This window comes from Sinohyriopsis cumingii, chromosome 7 (genome assembly GCF_028554795.1).
Source record: "Sinohyriopsis cumingii isolate HCF-2022 chromosome 7, ASM2855479v2, whole genome shotgun sequence".
Classification (NCBI taxonomy): Eukaryota; Metazoa; Mollusca; class Bivalvia; order Unionida; family Unionidae; genus Sinohyriopsis; species Sinohyriopsis cumingii.
The window spans coordinates 116,420,744-116,445,334 of record NC_142967.1 but is presented as its reverse complement, the minus strand read 5'-3'; the positions used below and the strand labels follow the sequence as shown (position 1 = coordinate 116,445,334).

Sequence of the window (24,591 nt, the reverse complement as noted above, 5' to 3'; positions counted from 1 at the left end):
CTTGGTGAATAAAAGAACTCAGAAGCCTCAAGAAAAGCCCCACAATCAATTACAACAGCCAAAAATAGTAAACATTTCAAAAAAAACCTTGTGCCTTTATCAGAGATAACAGCCAGAAATAGTATACATTTCAAACACCTTTTGCCTTTATCAGAGATAACTGCCAGAAGTAGTAAACATTTCAAACACCTTTTGCCTTTATCAGTGACTGTTTTACTTTTGTGATGACACTTAAAACAGTTTCATGTTGACTTGTTAGTTTTATTCATCATGGGTTACTAGAGTTTACTTCATATCCTTTTTTAACAAATTAAAATCTTGTTTTAAGCAAATTTATACCATACAAATAATGAAAATACATGTCAGTTTAAATTTAATGAAAAGCCTATAGATTTACAGTATCAATAAGAAATACATGTACACAGAAAAGATTAAAAATCTGCCTATATTCTTTGACATTTTTTATTTATATGGTTTCCATGGAAACCAGCATGTGAACAAAAACCTTGTATAAAAAATTTAATCAAACCACCTCATACATGTTACACAGAATATGAAGAAAATGAGAGGGCATAAAATGATAATTATTCAGTATAGATCTTTCTCTTGAGGACTTTGCAAGGTTTATTTTGAAATAAAATGTCTTAATGTGTATTTGTGCATTTTTTGGAGAGAGAAAGAGCAAGTAAGACAGTGATAGAAAGATATTTGGGGATTGTCTGCTTTGACTAAACTGTATGAATACAAATTTAATAAGTAAGAAAAAGAAACCAATACAATAGTATCTGTCTAAATTGATTAGGGAAGGACATACCCTACTTCATGTTCTTTTTTGTTTTATCTTTTGTACACTATCAAGCTATAAAAAAATAATTGTATCATACTTTTTGGTACTCAAAAAATCATATTTTTTGGTGACATCCTCTTATGTTTTCTACCGTGAAGATTTACGTTTGCCAAAGTGACTGAAAATATTATGAAGTGATTAACTTTGGGTAAGTTCTTAAATGAGGCATAGAAAATAGTGTAAATAGTAGATTAACAAAATACAATAATTTTATTTATAATCATGCAGAGAAGTCATTTATCAATTCTTTCTTTTATTACTGTATTTCACTACATATTTTTGTTTTTTTTGAATCAAGAAGCAAAGTTCACATTTAAAATGGCTTCAAAAAAATACTGATGTATCATTTAGATATGCAAAACAGCCAGTGTATTGGTTGCAGAGTAGTCTGGTATATGAAAAATATCAATATTTGTTTCCTCGATGAAAAACCAAACTGAATTATCTTTCAACTTTGCATAAATGTTTAACTGTGTTTGACACATGCATAAATGTTTAACTCTGTTTGACACATTTTCAATACCCCATGGTTAGCCTCACTTCCCTACATGGAGCTTCATTAAATTGATCTGTTGAGGCGAATCTGGTCTTCCATCCAGTATTTACTAGAAAAGACCAAGCTAAAGGTCAAATCTTATGTAACATGCATGTATAATACGTTTGCATGGCCATGTGGCCCAGCGGCAATGGATCTCAAAATTACAATAATAACAATTTATCAGGTTTACATTGTCTATGGAATATAATAGTACCCTTGTAGTGTTTACAAAAGCAATAACACAATTATCAGGTAACTAAACAATGAAGATTACAACCATCGTGTAACTCTTTTTTCCTATCTCTCTCATATGTAGACACATTCACTGAAACAAATATCTAAATTGCAAGTAATGTTATGAGCTGATTTGACCTGAATCATCTTCTTAAATTTGACCACTACAATAAAGTTTTTTAAAAAATACTCTCTGCATCGTCAGAATTTTACACATTGACACGTTATTGCCTCCCACACACATATCATGCACACATTATTTTATAACGTATGTGAGTACTAAACAAAACACTGTAATTTGGTTGAAAGCAACATTAGACACAGCAATGTTATGTTTATTTCTGATGTCAGTGCTGTTAGGTTGCCAAGCATCATATGTCACATAAACCTTGTTTAGGTCTGAACAATTTATTTTGCGTACACAGTCAGTGCTCCAAAATAAATTTTTTAACATGTAATTTTTAGAAGTTCTAATGATGGGACTGACGCTCTACATGGCTAAAGGAATTTCCAGGAATCAACCCCAGGTCAATATGACCAGCCATTTAAGAACTAAGTAGATATCCTTTGGTGACAAGCCCAGGACAATATGACCAGCCATTTAAGAACTAAGTAGATGTCCTTTGGTGACAACCCCAGGTCAATATGACCAGCCATTTAAGAACTAAGTAGATGTCCTTTGGTGACAACCTCAGGTCAATACGACCAGCCATTTAAGAAGAGAACTGACAGCAAGATTTTCAAGAGAGCCAACATGGCAGCCATTATGGGTGTATGATTGGCGGCTCCCATTCATTACCAGGTAACGAATCATAAGATATCTACTATCTAGATATAGTTATCTATTTCTCAGAGCTGAGAAATGGATATTTTCAAGATGGTCACAATAGTGGCCATATTTAGGGTCAGTTTTTCATTTTTCATTCAGGACCAACTATACACCAAATGTACTCTTCTGATGAAAACCCTATTATCAAAATGATTTTTCATTTAAAAACAGTAGCTATAACAATATTTTCCAAGGACCACCATTTTCATTTAAGACCAACTGCACCATGGAGTGACTGCATGAATAAAGTTTCATGTTAATAAACCAGGTAGTTTAAGAGTGGTGATACAAGCTTGTGCAAATTGATGGATGGACATCAGACCATCCAGCAAGTTCATTTGTCTATGAAAATGAAACTCAACCAAACAACAAATTTCTGTAAAACAGGCATTCATTTGTAAAGTGAATTTTCGGAATAAATTCACATTAAGAATGCTGATCTTTGAACATCAATTACTCTTTTAATGTGTATTGATTTGGATGAAATAAGCTGTGATAGATAGGTCAGACCTTGGTATTTTGCAATTTGTATTTTAAATTAAATAGGTGTAGGAAATACTTGCATATTACAGCATGTTTGACAAATTCATCAACATTTCTGCAATGAAACAAAATATAAAACACAAGTCCCTTATTGAGCAAAAAGAATTCCCTCAGTGATAACAAGATTTTCAAATTAGCGGCTATGGTGTACATACTAGATGTCATTAGCACCATTTTCATTTAGGACCATGTAGGCATCATTAGAAGTCACTTGGTGAAAACCCCATCTCAACGTGACCATCCATTCTTGTATCACCACTCTTAAACTACCTGGTTTATTACTGCTGGAGTAGCGACAGCTAGATTTTCAAGACAATCTACATGATACCCATACTGGATGTACGATTGGCAGCATTTTCATTTAGGACCAACTAAGTATCATACTATGACTATCAGTGAAAACCCCATCATGACATGACTATCCTTTAGAAGCAGTAGTGATAAAAAAAACCTGATATAGCAATCCATTAAGGAATAGAGATAACAACATTCTGAAGATGTCCACCATGGTGGCCATATTGGGGATAAAGTGTCTATCATTTTCCTTTAGGACCAGCTTAACACCATAGTTTCTTCTGATGAAAATCCGATGACAACTTTTCATTTAAGACAAGAAAGAATGTAAGTTTCAAGTCAATGCCAGATTAGCACTATTCTAATTCAGGACCAACAAGGCATTATCAAACGTCATGTGGAGAAGAAACAATAACGAGTTTCAAGGTTGCTGCCATGGTCGCAATATTGGATATCAGACGCAAACCATTTCCATTTGGTGCCCTACGTAGCCCAGTGGTCTATGGCATTAGCATTAACCTTTGCAGATCACGGACATCTCACCTCTGTTTGCATATAACTGAGTCTCAGCTCAACCAAAATGGATGGGTTTTCTTTGGGTCTTCCCAGGTTCTTCCTCCACCAAATATACTGGTCACTATGTATGTGTTGAAAAATAGCATTAAACCACACAAAACCAAGCCAAACCAAAATTCCATTTCCATTCAGGACCAAAGAGACATTGCAATAAATCTTGCAATGTGCAACGTTGAAATGACCATCTATCTAGGAGAAGTAACAATAATACAATTTTCCAGATGACCCTTGTGGTGGCCATGTTGGAGGTCAGATTGGAACCATTTTCAGTTATGACCAACTATGCAACATAAAAAATCTTTCAGTGAAAACCCTATTCCAAAATGATCATTCATTCAGTAGAAGTAGTGACACAAAGATTTCACAATGGCAACTGTGGTGGGAATGCTGGATGACTGAGTTGTACCATTTTCATTTAGGACTAACTAGACACATAAGTATATATGTTGTTATGATCGTCCATTCAGGATTAATAACATTAACAATATTCTCATGCTTGCACATGTGGCAGCCTTACTGGATGTGTGAGTAGCACTACTTTCATTTATGACCAACTAGACTCCATAAGAAAACTTCTGTTGAAAAACCCATGTCAGTATGATGTGATGTGTGTGATGTGATTTGGATTTTTAACGTAGCTTTAACAATTTTTCAGTCATATCACTACGATGTCTGTAATGTGGCAGTTTATAGTGATGTCTAGTATTGAGGCATCATGCCGCTGACATGTAGCATGATGTCCACAAAGTCACATTATCCTGACACCAAGCCAACCAGTCCTAACACTACCCTCTTTATATGTCAGTACGACTCTTTGTTCTTCAGGAGTAGTGTTAAAAAGATTTCAAGACCATATTAGACATCAGATCAGCGACACTTTCACTTAGAATCTACCAGACATCTTCTGGTGAAAACCCCCATTTCATCCTGACTTTCTGTTCAGGAGAATAAAATTTTCAAGATGGCTACCATGATAGCCATACTGGATGTCAGGCACCTTTTTCATTTAGCACCAACTAGAATAAGTCATATTGATAAGACCATCCATTCTGGTTGCCTAGTGACAAGATTTTCAAGGTGGCTGCTGTGTCAGCCATACTGGATGTCTGAGTGACAACATTTTCACTTAGGACCAAATAGACCAAGGGATGTGTATGTACATTTTGATAGCAATCATAACAGTTATTTAGGAGGGGTTTCAATAACAAACTTGTGCTGACTGATGGATGAAAAACCATCCTAAAACTTTATTTAGAGTCTGTCTTTTAGAGATAAAAACTTAAGTTACAGTTTTCTTGAAAGGGGTTTTGGTTATGATTCTAACATAATTATATGATGAGAGAACAAAATTTCTTAAATATTGATGCTAAATAAATTAACATAAATTTTCAAGTGAAAATTTCAAAAGATTGTGTATTGAAAATGGATGAATTGATTTTCATCAAACTTGTGACAAAGCATCCTTGTGGGGCTACTTTTACAATAAAATTTCTAAAAATTTGATCGCATTTTTTTAAAACAGTAGCAAGTTCTTTTAGCCACCATTTAAACAATTATATGCCTCATAAGGAGGGTTTTAGTCAACTGAGAAGATTGTAACTGTATTTATAACAAATACTGTTATCATTTAAAATGGCACTATTTTCTTAATATTATACCACAAGTTAATGTCAAGATGTTTTTAGCAGAAAATTTCTCTTTCCAAACATATACAATTCATAGTCTCAATGCGGGGATTTGTAAATCCTTTGTTTTATTTAATTAGACAATTATGTATTTTTATTGGGCATCTAGTCAATTAAAAATGGACAAAATCTATGTACAGAAAAATGTAATTTCCTAAATTACTGGCAATCGAGTGCATTCAGAATAGATCTACATTTATGGACATGATTCCAAATTTTTCGGGGAAATACCATGTTTCCCATTACCCTCATTGTGTGTCAGACACCCACAAATTTGTAATCTGACACCTAGTTTTCACATTAAGGTTTGGTTTTTGCTGTCTGTCCCACAATTCAGCACCAAGTGTATTTTTTTACTTTATATTTTGCACCTTTAGGATTTACACTGAAAAGTATTACATTTCTCAAATCAGATAAAACTCTACACCCCAAAATGAAGTTTTCACCCCAGCATTCTCTGAGGATGGTCCCTGTGTTTCTCAGAGGATATCAAAGAGAAGGACAAGAATAATACAAATCTGTTTTGCACACTGGTGAGACAAATTATACAGAAACAACTTTAATGCATCACAATGGAATAAGTCAACTATTTATGTCTGTACTTTGTCATATACTTCAAACTGGAAGTTTATACCATTTTCTGAGTGGATGCCACTTGGAACATTAACGGGACTGGAAAAGAAAGAAAAGAAAACTAACAATGTCATGTAAATCATATGAAATATGAAGAGTAAAAATACAGATCATTACATTTCAGGAGGTCAAATTTTATCTGTATGAGAAGTGTGCAAAATAATTATCACTTGTGAAATGTTAAGGATCGATGTCATGCTGTTCCTTACAGAAATGGAATATATGGTTATCTTTGAATGAACATTTAGGAATCACTTGGAAGTGGAGGGAAAGGCATACTGTAAATGTGAAAGTGGAGGGAATGAGAAAAAGCTTCTACTTGTCAACTATCCAATGAAATCCATTTCATCATGAAACAACGAGGTGAATAAAAAAGACAAATCTCACTTTTCAATTTTCTGAAAGACCTTTTCATCAATATCAGGCAGGAATGTGTCACACTCAAAGTCAGCCATAATTCTGGTCAGGTACAGGCGGCACTTGAATGGCCCTGTCATTGCCTCCTGAAAACATGATCCAGTCTTTATATAAAACAACAGTTTAAGTATTGAAATGTAAAAACATTTAAATCGGAGAAATGGCAAAACTCTGGTTAAGAGTAAATAAGCTGTTGTTTAGTCATCCCAGGAAAAAATAAAACAGAAACTTAACAATATAGAATAAATACAAGACAAATACAAATAACATGGTGAGGAATTTTTCAAGAAAACAAGGATTGAAGTTTAGCATGTTATTTTTCTGCATCCAAGTGACTTTTAAAATGGTGACACAACATAAACTACAACAGACAAGATACCTGTATGTATCTGATTGGTGCAAACTACAAATAACTGATGCTTTAAAAAACTATGAAAGGCTAACACACATTTTGCAAGAAAAAGATGAATTACTAGTACATTCCATGTGTGAATTATATGACTGAGTTGCATCTGTGTGATATATATATACACACACACACACACACATTACATACACATACATGCATACATACACACACACACACACACATTACATACAACATTACATACATACATACATACATATACATACATACATACATATACATACATACATACATACATATATACATACATACATATACATACATATACATACATACATACGTACATACATATACATACATACATACATACATACACACACACACATTACATACAACATTACATACATACATACATACATACAACATTACATACATACATACATACATACATACATACATACATACATACATACAATGCATTGCAGATGTCAACAAATCTGCATTTCTACTGTGGAGATAAATCAGTCCATGTTGTTGTCCTTCATGGACTCAATATAGTGGTCATCACTGATGTCCACAGAATGGCTTGTAGTGGTTGAATTAAGTTTTATCACCCCCACTGGAATGTTGCAACACAATTATGTATTAGTTACTGTTTGCTACATTGTGTTGAGCTTACCTACTGACTGAGCAACACTCAACATTGCAGCACTTTTAAATTTTGTACACAGTGATATAAACAAGTGTGACCAAGAAAGAGAGAGAATGAGTGAGAGAGAGAGAGAGAGAGAGAGAGAGAGAGAGAGAGAGATATTCTGCTTTAAAGCAAATAAAAAGAAAAAGAAAACAAGAGTCCTTCAAAAGTGCTGATGTTCTATGCCCAAAAAGAATTTCCTGTAATTCAAGATAAGACCATTTCTATATTTTAACTGACAAAGGTTGAAACTATCTCTGATATTCTTGGGCAACAAGATTTTCAAACTGGGGCAGCAATAATGAATGTAACATCAGCACCATTTCATTTCAGACCAACCAGAAGTCTTCTGGTGAAAATCCCATGACTGATATCACTTTCTGTTCAGGAGTAGATATAACAAGATTTCCAAGATGGCTGCCATGGAAGATATACTGGATGTCTGATTGGCATCATTTTCATTTCAGACCAAATACACATAAAAGTCTTTTAGTGAACCCCATGGCTGAGATGACCATCCATTTAGGAGAAGTAACAATAACAGTTTCAACATGGTTACTGTGGTGGTCATATTGAATGTCCATTTTCATTTAGGACCAAGCAGACATCATACTGATATGACCTTCCATGCAGGATGATATGATTTTCAAGATGGCTGCTGTATCATTTTCATATAGGACCTAAAAGGCATTGGGATGAATGTAGTTTTATGGTGATCCTCCAAGTAGTTTAGGAGGAGTATTGATAACAAACTTGTGCTAACAAATGGATGGATGGCAGACAACAGGCCATCCCATCAACTTTTGGTCAATGACTACTACAACTAAAAATCACAAGCATGATGTAAAAAGACACTGATGCAATGTTTACACAACTGCATGGGCAAATCAATTTTGGGACAGACCATTTAATTCTGGGGGGTTGGGATTTTCCATCCAGCTGGGATATTATTTTCTCTTTTACCTTAAGATTGTTGTTTTCCAACCAATATAATGGATATAATATGGAGTATAATGAATATAATATGGATTTTGTGCTATAAATACAAGAAAGAGTATTTAGAAACCAGAAATAATTTTTCAAAAAATGAAAGAGGAAAGGTGAACAAATAGGTGTTATTCAATAGTACAAAAGACAGTAGCAATAGCATTAAGAAACACAAAGCCCAGGCCCAGCCTTATAATTTGCTAGGCCCAAGACACCACACTGGCAGTGGGGCTTGGCTGGTGGAGTCATTGTAGAATGCCTAATTGTTTTTGTCAGTCGGAGTGTGGGACCCCAGAAGGCTCACCATACCCCAAGGTCAGTCCTGACTAAGCCATGATATTGCCAGTTAGTAAGACACAAACAAATTGAAATGACAGGTGTTTTGAAATATGCTGATACAAACGACAGGTGTTTTAAAATATGCTGACACAATTGACATGTGTTTTGTAATATTCTAACAAATAACAAATTTAATTACATGACTTTTAGTGACAAAACACATGTTCAGTTACAGCAAAATAAAACATGCTATCAGCCAAAGGGGGCTGTGTTACCTCAAGAACCATTAATGAAGCATCTGTTAAAAGTTTATGTTTGGGGTAGTGATAGTCACATAGGAATTATAATTTTCTAAGGCACCTTAAATGATTAATTTTGCATAAAAGAGACGTTAGCTAACACACCTGTACTATTTTTATGACTAATGTTTCAGGGACACTCACCGAAGATGACTTGATGCATACATCAAAACTGGTGACAAATTTTTCTGGCCGAAAATGGAGTCGATGTAATTAGTGCCATCTGGTAAATACTGTCTGTTATGACACTGAATAATATGTTCTAATATACAAATGAAGGCAATACAATATACTTCAACATTTGCAATTACTTCAATTTAGAGTTGTTAAATCATGGAAAATTAGATCTCATGTGTATATGAAAAACTAGCCAAGGACACATTTTTTTAAAAATTTATAAAGATCTGTGTATTTTTTTAAATTAAATTTAATTTATTTAAAGACAGGTGAATACACAGAAATTTGTAATACTACAGGTATGCACATGTTTTTGTCTTGACAAAGCAAAATCAGGCAACTCATTACCTAAGGATGAATGTATTATTGCCATAGGAAAATTAATATTTTACATGTGCTGTTGTATGTAAATAATATCTGAAGCGGAGGCTTTCATAAGTGTTAGCCATACCCAGGACCAATGCGCTATAAATCTGTATAAAAATTCAGATAAAATGGGCCAATCTATTTCTGAAAGTTGTCATCTTAATCCATTTGAAATGCCATAAAACCAAATGAAAAGACACCAAAGTTACGATGGGACCAACAATAAAAGGTAATCTCATCAGAGTGAATAATTAATTATGGATAAACTCCATAATTGCAGAGTCATACAACAAATATATGTATATAACATTTTAAAAGTTGCACCAGTTTGTATTCTTCCTGGTGGATTAGCCAAATCATTTCTTTCTAGAACGACTGTAAGGGAAATATTTTCTCTTACAAGATCCAGTTGTTCAAGAAAGGGCAATCTTATTAATGCCTACATTTTAAGCAAAGTATGAGGAATCTTTACTTTATCTCAGAAAATGGTTTACAGATGTAAATATAAATGTATATATATTGTACATTTCAATGCTCTATCACATAAGAGGCAGAAGCCTTAAAAGACAGTTTCATTGATTGAGCATTCATCATATTTGTCATGCAACCATTTCTCTTTTTATTTTATAAACGTGTAAGTTATATTAAATTCTAATTCTTGGATGCCTAAAGCATCAAGTTCTGATTTTGACTGTGTCAGTAGTAAGAATATATTCTAGTCAGTAAGTATTGAATAAGTCAAGATTATTTTGCATATCTCAAAGTTAGAGACAAGCAGAACACATTTCAAACTTTAAAATCTCCAGCCAACTTCTCAAAACACTATAACTTAAAACAACATAAGGCCAAATAAAAAAACAATATGGGTGGTTCTAGTTACATTTAAAACTTTTTCAGGTAGGTAGGTGCATACAAACATTTTGTTTTGCTTTTTTTTGTTCATCTAAATGAAGCATAAACTCAAAAATAAACATCATTCACATCCTGAATTTAACTTCAACCATAGTTACATCCCTTTGTTAACTTTGTTTCTCCTGACCCCCCTCCCCCAATTGTGGGGTTGGCAGGGGAAAAAAAAGAATCAGTCATATAACCAGATATATATATAACACATCCCCTCCTTAAGAAAAAGAAAGATTTATACCATAAAACTTTATTACATATTAGTCAAATGTATACATACAAAATAAAGTAACATAGTATTTCTATAATATTATGTGTGTGTGTGTGTGTATGTGTGTGTGATTTGGATTTTTAATGTAGCTTTAACAATTTTTCATTCATATCGCTACGATGTCTGCAGTGTGACAGTTTATAGTTTAGTCTAGCACTGGGGCATCATGCCACAGACATGTAGCATGATGTCCCACCCAGTCACATTATAATAATAATATAATAGTAAGTTGTGCATGTCTACTTAGGCCACTGCTAAATACCACAAGAAATGTTAATACTGTACAGCTTGTGCAAGTAAATTTATGAACCTGACACCTGCCACAATCAGGATTATGGTGTAGGGGTTTCTCCCATCTATTTGCTTAGCATGTCAACTCCTGAGATAGATGCAGTAAAATCAGTGAGGGGTACCATAAAACCAAAGTACATAACTAAATCTGACAAGTAGAAAATGGATGTGACAAGCAGAAAATGAACATGACAAGTAGAAAATGGATGGCCTTATAAAAAGGGTGGCCGTTCCAGAGGTGGGCTACAAAAACCCACATCATTTAAATCTTGGTACAAACATCGCTTGGCATTCAAAATCAATCTCTTTACATTTATTCCATTTTAACATTGCTGCAGAATATTCACCATTTCTGTTACAATGTTATAATGTTACTTGAGTATTTCCAACATCACATTTTTTGTCAAGAACTCTTGAACTGTCCCATTATTGTTAAGTTGAATCAGTTTTCTTCTAAATAGTAATTTTCTGTTTACATGTCAAACTTTTGTCATGATTTATTCCTTTGCTGCTAAGTGTACTACAATTTAATCAGGCATAAGAAATGTTTGTAGCTGATGAAATGCCTTGTTAATAAAGTAATACGTGTAATGTCACATGATTTATATAAAAATCACGAGGCAGTACATGTATTACGTGCTTTATAAACAAGGCATTTTGTTAACTCTGTTTTGTTCAAGGTTCATTTCTCTTTGTGTGAATCCACAACAGCTATACAGTACTTAGGCAATGGTGACCACGTTTTGAACTCAACAATTACCTTTGGTCATAATGATCAATGAGAGGAACTCAATAGATGTGTGTAGCCCAACAATCGATCACAACACTGTTGAGCCTATTTCCTGTAAATGTTGGCATTTGTAGGTAATGACATATTAACTATAATGGCACATGATCTAATGTACTTTAGCCAGCAATTATCTGAGTAATGAATAAGAGAAATCTGGAAATGTTCATATGGAAAAGATAATCGGATTACATACTTTACAAATTAAATAATGGTTCTGAACACATATTATATCAAATGTGGCTGCTTGTGAGGGTAAATTTGACATTTTTGGACTAATCTGCTGGTCCTATGCCACATCTGAGGAATGACTGTTCATGAAGGGTCCTTTTGTACAAACGTGTTGGTGCTAAGAAAAGTGGGTATGTATATATCTATATTTTTTTCTCTCAAGTAATAAATATTGACACCACTTAAGAAAGAAAACATTCATAAACCAATAGTGCTAAAATTGACTTGTATGCTAGATGCCACTATTTCTTAGTTACTGAAGGAACTACACTATACCATAAAACGGGTGAAATGTGTACAAAATCACCCTTCATGGCCATGGACCGGACCAAAGTGTGTGTGTGTGTGTGTGTGGTGGTTTGCATGAGCAATAAACCACCATTTTTGCATCAGTACAACCAAACTTCATGTATCTAAGTACCTTCATGTATCAAAGAGCTTTGTTGGTATGAATTATGATTAACAGAAACATCCTCACACAGAATGTCAGTCACACTGAACAATTTGCTCATTTGTCCTCCATTTTTTCAGTAGATACCTTATAGACAGAACTTCCACCAATTATATAGACATGTTCAATTTTACTGGGCAGATCCCCGTCTTTGACCAGATCTAGGGCTTCCTGTAGACCTCTGGACAGATATACACCATTTTCAATTTCTCTGCAAAATGAAAATATTCACATTTACAGGGTCTGTAACAGTGGTCCACATACAGAGAGGTATGATGATTATTCACAAACAATTTAATTAACAATGTTACACTTTTGCAAACAATTATTCACAAACTATTTAATTAACAATGTTACACTTTTGCAAACAATTATTCACAAACTATTTAATTAACAAAGTTACACTTTTGCAAACAATTATTCACAAACTATTTAATTAAAAATGTTACACTTTTGCAAACAATTATTCACAAACTATTTAATTAACAATGTTACAATTTTGCAAACAATGAATACTGCTGAGTATGATAAGTGTTGTCTCCCATTAATATTATTATTGGGTTAATTAAACCTGGAAAGTTTTTACATGCCTGGGAAGGATAGTTATTACCTGTTTTCAAGGAACTCTGAATAGTGCAAAATTAATTTTACATTATAGTATTACACAAAGAACTTTTAAAAAAAAACTTCCAAAGTACTTTAGGCCCCTATGACAAGTGTGGTTCCAGTAATCGACCTAGACTATCGTAATGGCCAGAAACCTGTAACTTTATAACATGTATGCCAAAAAAAATATGAATATCAGTACTGACCATGTCACATTTCTTATCTTCAAACTTGTAACTTTGGAATGGAAACTAACATTAGCTGAATAAGAAATCAATAAAAAAACCCACCGAGTGACAACCTTCCATTTAGATTTTTTTAGCACACCATTTGTAGAAAAACATATATTTATTTTACTGTGCCATATATATTCACATTGCACTGCGCTATACTTAATTTTGTCAGAACATTTTAACACTGTTGAAGCCACCATCACTGCTGAGCAATGATACCCGTGTCTTGCAGCAAGTGGGAAACAAAAGAATGAAAATTAAAATCATAAAGTCTAAATCAATTCTGATTTGGTTTCATTCTTACTTCATTTCTTTGCTAAGAACTATGTTGATCCGATCTTTCAAAGGACGGAATTTCTCAGGAATGGAGAACCAGGTTTTCCTGCCCATTATCACAGCATTTTTCTTCTCTAAAAAGAACAGACAGCATTCAGATGTCATTGTAATTAGTGCTCATAACACTGCAGTATGCAAAATAAATTCCCTCTTTAATTTTTTCAGAAATTTTTGGCAAATGATAACAACTTAAACTTTTAACACGTTGTCTAATTTGCTGAAAACAAGAAACACATTCCTAGAACACGAGTGATCTATAATATCCTAATGTAAAACCCTGTTTTCAAATTTGTATGAAAAAAAACTGACATATATGAAAAACTTAACTATAGTGATATGAACGGAGATAAAAGTGACCTAATTTTGGTGTCTTGAAGATCAAGCCACCAAAATGCATCTTCCAAAAAGCTGAATGCCTGAGAAATTGATTTGAGTGTTGAACTTAAATGAAGGTTATAATGACCTACTTTTGGTAAGATAACGACAGAGCTGTTCTTGACAAGATATTGATATATACTAAGTTGCCTGACTGGCAAATAACACCCGAGAAACATAAGTTGTAAATGCAAAACTTAACCAAAACTGCTGCATCAAAAAATGTACATACAGTGTAATAGAAAACACATTTTGGTACGGTGCTTCTATATTCACCAAGATGCATCCACAAAGTTTTATGACTCAGTGGCTTTTAAAGACAAAGATACTGACCTTGACCTAAATACAAAACTTTCCCAAAGTCAGTGAAGTATTAAATATAAGTCATGTGGACCAATTTTTTGTAAGATGTACTAACCAAATGCATCTAAATACCAAGCTGCTTGACTGTGACCAATAATGCCTTAGAAATTGACTTAAGCACAAAACTGAAGTCAATGAAGCACAAAATATAGGTCACAATTGTCCCTTAACTGATAATACTTAAAGCAAGTACTCTGAACATTGTGCAAGATGGAACATACATGTATACTTTAAAATTAAACTGTAACAGTTAATCATACTATCAAACCTTTCATGAAAACCAATAAATCCATTTTTGAAAATTTATATTATCGATTTTTTAAATGACGAAAGCTAAATAAGATGCAGGGGAACAATGGAAGGAGACCAAAACTAAAAATGCAGGAAGTCAATGGGACGAGACCAAAGCTACAAAAAAAATTAGGGAGTCAATCCCAGGAGATTAACATTAAATAAGAGCAACAGTCAAAACACAGAATGAGTGCATCTCATTTCTGGAACCATAACCAAACAATTGAATATTAACAAAATTACCAAATTTGGCAAATGTGGCAAAAATTATACTGCCAACTTAGAAACAATGGACAAATTTGCTAATATTGGTTCCAAGACCTGAGAATGAATGTCCTGGAAGCTGGGATTCCTACTGCTGAGCTCTAATCATAAAACTGTACTGGAAGCTGAAGAAGTTTCCACTACTGGGGATTCCTACTACTAAACCCTTTAGTGAATATAATTTAATCCAAATAACATAATAACAGGATGTTAACAAAAGGATACAGCAATGTTACAAAAGGTTACAGTAATCAAAGAGAAATAGCTCAAAATGTAAACCTGGATCTTTTGTTTCAGTCGTAATCTTCTTGAAGAAATCCATATCTTTCCTGGAAGGAAGGGAATATAAATAAAAATCAATATTATTTCCCAAGTTGCACCAAGTATGTTTTAGACATTAATAGCAACAGATCTGAAAATCAAAACACTTATATATGCCAGATTACAACATGTCATGCAAAAAACAAAACTTTTAGCCCCAAACTTACATGTTTATACAAATAGTATTTGTATTCCCAACATTTTTTTAATTCCCACATCATATTTATTAAAATGATTTTTATGGGGTTTCCTTCCTTCTAATACATCTGTGGGGAGGCAAGTGACTCATGGAACATTCTGACCTCCGTTTTAGGAGATTTACATGGCTGCTAAAACAGCTGATCCCATAAAATACTGGGACCATGAAGTGAAAAGATAAGCCACTCACAGAGCCTTGGGAAGTCTGCGAGAGAACACATCAAAATTCTTAAGATGAGGGAGGGAGGGAAGTTTCCTCTGCCACTCATAGATGCAGCTGGAATCAGGCTCTATTCCAAATTTGTGAAGGCCATAATTTGCCAATGAAAAAGTATGATTCATGATAATGCAGCCTGCGATACAATACATATTGATATACGTATGAACTTGATGGTCTTTCCATCTTTGGAAAGTAGGTGGTGCCCTTTCATTTATATTTACATTCTGGTCCTATTTTCCAGTATGCAGACTACAGATAGTCATATAGTTATCATATATTTTTATGCAATTCTCATCTTATTACCAATTTCGTGTCTCAGTGGGAGACATTACAATGTTATCTTCAAAACAGAAGAAATAATGCAAATTCCTTGTGCAAAGAAAATCTCATCTGGAACAAATTCAGGCGTGGGAATAAGGATGAATTCCAGCCAAATCTATCACATTTTATTTCCTGCTGATGCAAAAGACTGTTCTACAACTTTTTAAACTTAAACATGGTGATATAAACTTGAGCAGTTTGAAATCTACTCCAAAGCTCATTCTATGCTAATTATATTTATTCCATCAGAACCTTCATTTACTGACCAAATATCTCTGTATAAAAAAAGAGAAATTCCATATTTGTTCCCCATGTACAATTTAGGGAAGAGATGATAACAGGATTTTGTCTTAAGGGAGACCTCCCTCTTCATCAAATAAAAACAGGTGGGGGCAGGAAGAAATGGTCATAGGTCAATATTTATCTAAACTTCAATTATGTCCCTCTTCCAGCTCCACTTTCTTAGAGGTATATTGAAATCAACATCTTTGACAGACGTCACCTGTAATGGCATTAATCTGTTAATTATTTATGAGCATACTTAGCTCCTTTTCTTTGCATCACTATTGTTCTGTGCTTCTTTCTGAAGGGAAATATATATAGAAAGCTTTGCCAGCTTGGTTATATTGGGAAACTGATCTTTGTTACTGTTATGTACAATTTTCCAGAGCTCACAGATATCATCTTTTGGAAACATCTGCTCCAAAATAGGATTTTTCATTAACTTAAACTTACTTCATCAGTAGTTTACTGACTACTATGCCAAATTTCTGATTGGTTCCATAATGCTACATACGGTTATTTAGTTCATCAATGCTTGTGTAGACAGAAGTACTCAAATAAATATCTTTACTTATTAATTTCATTTTTTACCCTTATTTTATTCAATTTATCATAACCCTGATATGGATACATGTATATCGTTTTGTAGCATATATAATCCTGAGGGCGAAAGTGATTAATAAAAAAAATGAAAATTGCATTATACTTTTAAATTGTCTGTATTTTAATTAGGCTCAGTATTCTGCCCTTTGTACATTTAATTTCTAAATACCATTGAAAGGGTCATGCCGTCTATTTTTTGTCCATCCAGCATGTACATCTGACTCGTATTTAACACCATTTGGGCTCAAAATCACTCACTGGTATCTCCATTAGCATTTTCCCAGCTCCAATAATCTGATATACACGTGTACTTCATAACTGTAAAAATTATTGTCATCACCTCTATCATCAGCAAATATCTCCCAAACAAAATAGTAATGAACCACACCAGGAAGTAGACATTTTGGGTTTACTAGGTAGCCTGTATTTAAAACACAAATTTGTAAAACTTTCTTCATGAATGGTTTCAAACTATACCATTGTGCTGATCAAATTCATGTCATGCTTGAAGAACCCAGATGCAGAACAGTGGCTATCCAAAAAAAGATGTCGCAACAAGAAAAGTTAAATAACAATTGTATACTTTGCTGAGCACATTTTCATGTGGAACTTTTAATGAATTTGCAGGAGTTCTTGCATTTCACTGCTCTCCAAGCGTGCAAATTCATACAAATTTCGCACAATGATACACCCTAACAGCATCTCTAAGTATTTGACAAGTCTAATGATTTTCCCGTGAAGACTCTGTTGCTCAGCCAATACTTCCTCTTTATCACGCAGAGAATAAGCTACATTGATTTGTGATTGGAGGTTATTGTTGAACCTGGACTGGAATAAGTAATAATCACAAATGAGAATTCATTTTAACACATTTCACCATGCAACACACCAGTACTGTATCTTTAAAATGACCAAAGAAGACACGATATAATTAAACACAGAAACTTTGCGTAAAATCGGTAATTAAATGATGTGTAAAGCTGTTGTTGTTGTTGTTGTTGTTGTATGTTTTAATGCCATTTTTCAGCACATGATAGCTATACATGGTGGCCAGTAAAAATGGTGGAGGAAGAACCCTGGAAAGAAGCACCGACTCACGAGAAGCTACTGGCAAGCTTTCTCACATACACACATTGGCAGAATCCTAGACTTGAACCCACGCAGAGGTGATATGGCAATGATCCATAATGGTGAGCGCATTAGACCACACGGCCACTCAGGGGCCCCAATGTGTAAAGTACTTCATTATACATGTGGAAACCATTTGAAATGTATATTATATGCTGAACATGCTGCTGCTGGGTTAAGATAATTAGCATGAAAAGGGGGTGGGGCAGATTATGAACCATGTCACTTTGTGTTAATTTATAGATGGCGAGGGAGAATTCTCAATTGCTTTTTTCATTTTTACTAATAAAAATGAATGCCTGTGACTGCAGATGCTGTTTTCGACAAATTCTAATTTTTAAGAATAATAAAGCAAACTAATAATTATTATTCATGACTGGTGAAGAGTAAAATAACTTGCAAACGGTATCGTTTTGTATCAATTCTCTGTCTCTTCTATCAGTGTGTATCATTACAGCAAAAGTATTGATGCATCAGTATATCAATGAATCATTTCACCCCTATAAAATAAGTGTCAGGTCGCAGGATATATGGGGGAACGAATCAGAGACATGCGTGCAGTTAGGTCGGTCAAAGGTATATGTATTAATTTTTTTCTTTTCTATTTTTTTGGGTTAGGAACTTATGTTCAGAGAGACAGTGGACATGATGTATAGGAGCTTTTCTCAGTATTATTATTCTGATAGGATAAAGATACAAGGTACCCTTGGATAATTAAAACGCTCTACATTCCCAAGACTCTAGTCCTACAGTGTAAAACGCCTCACTCAATATTTTTGTTTTGTGGGATTGCAGAGCAAATATATCATTGTAATGACCATCAAGACCCTTGCACTTGAGGATCATTATAATACAAGTCACATGGGTCATGTAAGCCATGAACACTATTTCAGTAATGGGTGTCATTTTTTAGAATTTGATTCTACATACCTTTAAGTGGCAAGTATTCACCTAATTTGGATTTGTATGCATCCATATTCCTTTGGAAGGTCATTATTTAGATGCCCCGTGATGTGCATATGGCAAAAATCAATGTTAAAATACTTAGACATTTTTGGACGAAATGAACCTAAAGGTGTGATCCAGTACAATGAGTAAACGCACATACATGACCCATGTGACTTGTATTAACTATATAGTAGAAGTCACATGGGTAACAAAATATAGCAGTTCAGAAGTAAAATCACAAGCATGTTAGCATCGGTAATGCAATTTCACGATTGCCGGTAATATGGAATATCATACAACGATACCATCAATATTCATGCAACCGGAAGTTACTAGTATAAAATACAAAGCCAAGTTATTGACCTGGTCTCATCTTATACTCCGAATCGACTTATATATGGATGAAGGATGGAAAATTTACAAAATTGGTCAATTTGACTTATACTCCGCATCGACTTGTAGGCCGGAAAATACGGTAATTGAACACTGTTATAAATGTTATTGTGTATGTAATCAAAACAAATTACCTTAAATTAACCTACTCAATCATAACTATAATTAAAGATAGCAAGGCAACCAAGCAAAATGAGTACTTTGTAAAATAATGAGCTTTATTTCACAAATACATGTATGGACAACTGTGGGGAAAACAAGTTTCAGAGAATTCCTGAATTCACACAGAGATATCCTCAAGGACAATAAGAAGTTTCACAATTACTTGCAATGAAATCACAGTATCATTATTTTACTAACTGAACAATATAAAACTTCAGTTTTGACATAGACGATTGTCTCACGAAAAAATGTTGCGTGTTTTTTATAAAAAGAAATCTTGTTTGCTATTGTATCAACAGTTAGTCTGGTTCCCTGCTTTGTAAACTCCTTGTTTCGCTAAATATTAAACATCACTCCGGGAACCAGACTAATTAACAAAACAAAATGCTGTGACATAATACATGAATGTTTTTGTGTACCGTGTTGGTTGTTGAAACCAGTTGGAATTATGTTATCGAGCTTTCAGATATTGGACATTTTGAAAATAAATGTAATTTAGAGAATAACGAATAACTACATCAGAAAAAGTGCTTTATTGACAATTATTCTAGAAGCAATTATAAAATGAGGATTTATTCAATAAACAGCCCAGTCCCCCCTCCCCCCGCAGTTCTTTGGATGTCTAGTGGGTTATTTGGAGATCCCTCGGTAACTCATGCCCTCTCTTATAGTGCGGTCTGTGTTTCTTGACCCCAATGTGTGTGACTTATCGAGGGACAGGTGTATGTAGAATCAAATTCTAATAAATGACACCCCAGAGCTCAAAGAAATTCTTTTTAGACACAGTCCCAGGGCTGGTGACTTAAAAATTATCACAAGCTCTGACTCAAACTCCACAAGCCCAACTCCAATTTCCATATGCCAAAAATTAGAAATAAAATCATATTAAATTGACTTGGGCGATTATTTGGAACATAAAAAATTTCATGCAATATTTTTCTCAAGGTCCCGAGGTCAGCCATTTTCTAATTCCTCCAACAATGTCCTTCTTACTCAGTAGATCAACAGTATTTATGTTCATTAGCATTGGAAGCATGTCTTGGTTTATAGTCTGTTTACACTTTTAACGTTGTTCATAAGTGATGCTTAATTTGTTTAACTAGTATTTTTCATCACACTAGAGTAAGCATGTGCACGGTACAGCTGAATTATTATTCATTCAACTTAACTTCAAACACCTGGAACAACACAACAGCAATTAAACAAGACCATTTAAAAAATCAAAACACTCAAAAGCAAGCATTTTTGCTGATCTCAAGAATGCCAAAGGTCAGCCGAGTTTTATAATCAAAGATGAGAGCCAACACAACCACATTTTATCCATTTATTACTTACAATACCTCAAAAAACATCCTGCATTCGGCCTAAGCGCTCCAGATTAAAACAATAAATTAACCAATAAACAGCTTGTCATGTATACACACTAGCCATAAATCCCATTATGCAGCCAAACATCACTGCACCGGCTGTACCCACTAGACTGGTTGTGGCTGGTTTCTGGCACATGTTTCCAAAACGGTATTTTATAATTACATGAACATGTATGCTGAAGCCATGTCAGCACTAGTTATAGTAACCCAGGCAATCTGTTCTGATTCATAGGTTACATCCTTTGCTTTGTACACAAGGTTTAGAGCTTTCGACAGACATATGATAAGTAGAGATTTTCATAAGGATAAGGGGCATACATGGGGATAAATAGTAATAATTTACTAGTCTTCAGACATCTTGAAAACAAAAATAACGCATTTCATCAACTAGTCCTACAATGTAAGACATAGCACATATTATTTTTATTTTAGTGCTATGTCTTACAAACCAAATAACGGGCTTGTATACCATGTTCTGATGTTGGTTGACATCAGAACAAGTAATCACAGTTTCAGGAATATCTCACACATTTGGCAGCCCACATCAACACACTTCCACAAATTGATATGTAATTAATATACTTTGTTGTTTTTATCCTGGTGGAATCAAAATCTGACACTAGCAAACACACACATTTTCATGTTCCGTTGACATACATTTAAATTTGTTGAAATGCGACAGTAGTTGAGGTATGCCGAAGTATGTTCAAGAAGGTTCATGTGGGGATATGTATCTTGAACGAAACAAAATGTCGCTTACACTTGCAATAGGCAAAATATATTTTATTCATTTCATTAAAGAATAATATTTCAACTTAACCTGATTTTGGTATTCTCACCTTTCATCGCTTTCAAGCCGACTGAAATGCAGGCCAATGAAACTTGAAAACAGGTCCATTTCTTTTGTGAGAATTTGAATTTATAAGAGAAAAGACATCAGAGTAAGTAACGTCTGACTAAAACATTATGACTTTACTTTGTAGAAAAGCGTTGCTATTTTAGTTGCCACTTGTGTGAGATATTCCTGACAATCTGATTTTTGTTACCATGTTAGTTGACATCAAAACACACAACACAGCGCCGCTAATTAGGCAGTAAGACCCTGCTGTCCAAAACAAATAACAGCATTGAGGTCTTTCATGTAGGACTATTCATTAACGTGATCCAAGTTTCTCTGGCAAATTAGTTGTTGTTTTTTTATTTGACAAGCCTGACGGGCACCTCACTCAGAAAATACAGCAGGGGCCCGATCTGAAATTTGAAGGGCCCCGGGTGTCGGGCTATCAGATTTCTTTTAGCACTGCATCCATTACTAAAACAGTCATTGTTGAATGCCTAAATGACTCATGTGACTTAAACAATATAAGTAACTTCCAGTGTCGCAATACTACACAGGACCCTGCATTCCACTGGGGTTTGTATCGTTGCTTAAAATTTACCCATCATACATATAATATATAATAACTACTTATTCTGCGCATCTTGTTATTCTGCGCAACGATACATCATTTCTGTAAACATTTGATCACGTGCTATTTTGGGTCAAAAATCCATTTTGTATCCAGAAAGAAGAATCATACATTAATTAAGAAAAGTGATATTCATAAAGTGTACAAAAATATCCCACATTTAGACTCGAAATGCACATAAAAATGTGATTTCTAAATGGCAACGTAAAGACCCACTCCATGACCTTCTTGAAGCTGTAACCCAGAAAATTTGATTTACTATGCATCTTTTAGAATCATACAAATAATACATTATATAAAAGATGGAAATGTGTACCTTAAAACAAAACTGTATTTTAATCCAAGTTTCCAATTTTGCAAGTTGTCCCACACGTACAAAATCGTCTGCTACCCAACATGTCTACTTGCCGCTAGAACATAAATTCTCAACAAATTCTCCGGCGTATAGTCTGTTTCTAAATTCTGTAGTAATTTTTCCCCATCAACAAGACGTAAACACATTACTTCCTATTCACTGTTGTTTCTCTTCCACGTAATAGCTTATTTTTCATAAAATGTTGAACTTTACTAACTTTTTTACAAGATCGGTTTAGTTTGCTTAATATCTCTTGCCATTTATTGGCATTTTTACGTTGAATTTTGTAAAACTAGCTATAAACCTGACCTAATTACTTTACTGAACGGCTGACAGAAACGTAGTCCTACCTGTAAGACCCGACGCTGATATTTATGTTGTGGGCGTCAGGGTCTTACAGCCTAACTAATGGCGCTGTGTAGTGTGTTTTTGATGTCAACTAACATCGTTACAAAAGTAAAATTTTCAGGAATATTTCACACAACTGACAACTAAAATAATGACGCTTTTCTACAAAGTAAAGTTATATTGTTTTAGTCTGACTTTACTTACTATGATGCCTTTTCTCTAATAAATTCAAATTCTCACAAAAGAAATGGGCCCGTTTTCAAGTTTCTTTGGCCTACTTTTCATTGGGCTGGAAAGCAATGAAAACCGAGAATGCCAAAATTGGATAAAGTTGAAACATTATATTTTAACGAAACGAATAAAAAATATTTTATGTCTATTTGAACTGTAAGCAACGTTTCGTTTCGTTCAAGAAACATATCCTAAACATCAACCTACTTAAACTTACTTCGGCATACCTCGACTACCGTCGCATTGCAACAAATTCAAATGTATGTCAACGGAACGTGAAAATGCATCCATTTGCTAGTGTCATATTTTCATTCCACCAGGATAAAGACAGCACAGTAAGTATATTAATTACACATAAATTAGTGGAAAAATGTCGATATAGGCTGCCAAATGTGTGAGATGTTCCTGAAACTTTGATTACTCATTCCGATGTCAACGACATTGGAACACACTATACAAGACCGTTATTTGGACAGTAAGACGTAGCACCTCAACAAAATCAAAATGTGCTATGTCTTACATGTAGGACTAACAGAAACGGTCCAAAGTAATATATTTCGTTTCTATAGCAAGATGGATAAACATTACTTCTTTTCAAAGCTATGCGAAGAATAGGCCGACATATGGCGAGTCAGGAAAACGGGGTGGGGGGTGGTGGTATCCCTTGTGTCCAAAATTAATATTATTTTGAATAGAATATTCTGGTGACAACTGCATCTTTTCAAATGGCAAGCATTGCTGTATTTTATTTTTGTCAATCGCTCGAATTCCGTATGCGTTTTGCTTCAATATTGGAAACGAAAACCTTAGGTGCGCAGAAATGCCCGACAGCGGTGTAGTACATGTATGACAGGTAAATTTTAAGCAACAATACGAGCCCAAGTGCTGCATTCAAGGTTTCATTGCCTTCCTTCAATCGGACGCAAACTGGTTTCATACTGGACTGATACCTTAGTCTCCATGGTAATCTACCATCAACACCAATGCCTCTGTTATTACAGGCAGCAACTACTAAATTCAATGTTGTGGATGTCATTTTTATATTTCGTACTTTGCGCGAAAATTGGTTCATCGA

General features: G+C 34.2%; 1 protein-coding gene across 2 annotated transcripts; it reads right to left on the bottom strand.

Moving 5' to 3' along the window:
• Window positions 1-446: 446 nt before the first annotated feature.
• LOC149795984 (dihydrofolate reductase-like) lies at window positions 447-24,591 on the bottom strand. Of its 2 annotated transcripts, XM_089965897.1 has the most exons (6): window positions 24,467-24,591; window positions 15,447-15,496; window positions 13,843-13,948; window positions 12,787-12,910; window positions 6,567-6,682; window positions 447-6,218 (listed from the first exon to the last, which is right to left on the bottom strand). In XM_089965897.1, the coding sequence occupies exons 1-6, from the start codon at window positions 24,586-24,588 to the stop codon at window positions 6,137-6,139; spliced, it is 600 nt and encodes a 199-aa protein (XP_089822023.1). In that variant the 5' UTR covers window positions 24,589-24,591; the 3' UTR covers window positions 447-6,136. The 2 variants fall into 2 exon arrangements, with proteins under 2 accessions (XP_089822023.1, XP_089822024.1); XM_089965898.1 differs by lacking the exon at window positions 447-6,218 and having other exon boundaries at window positions 6,563-6,682.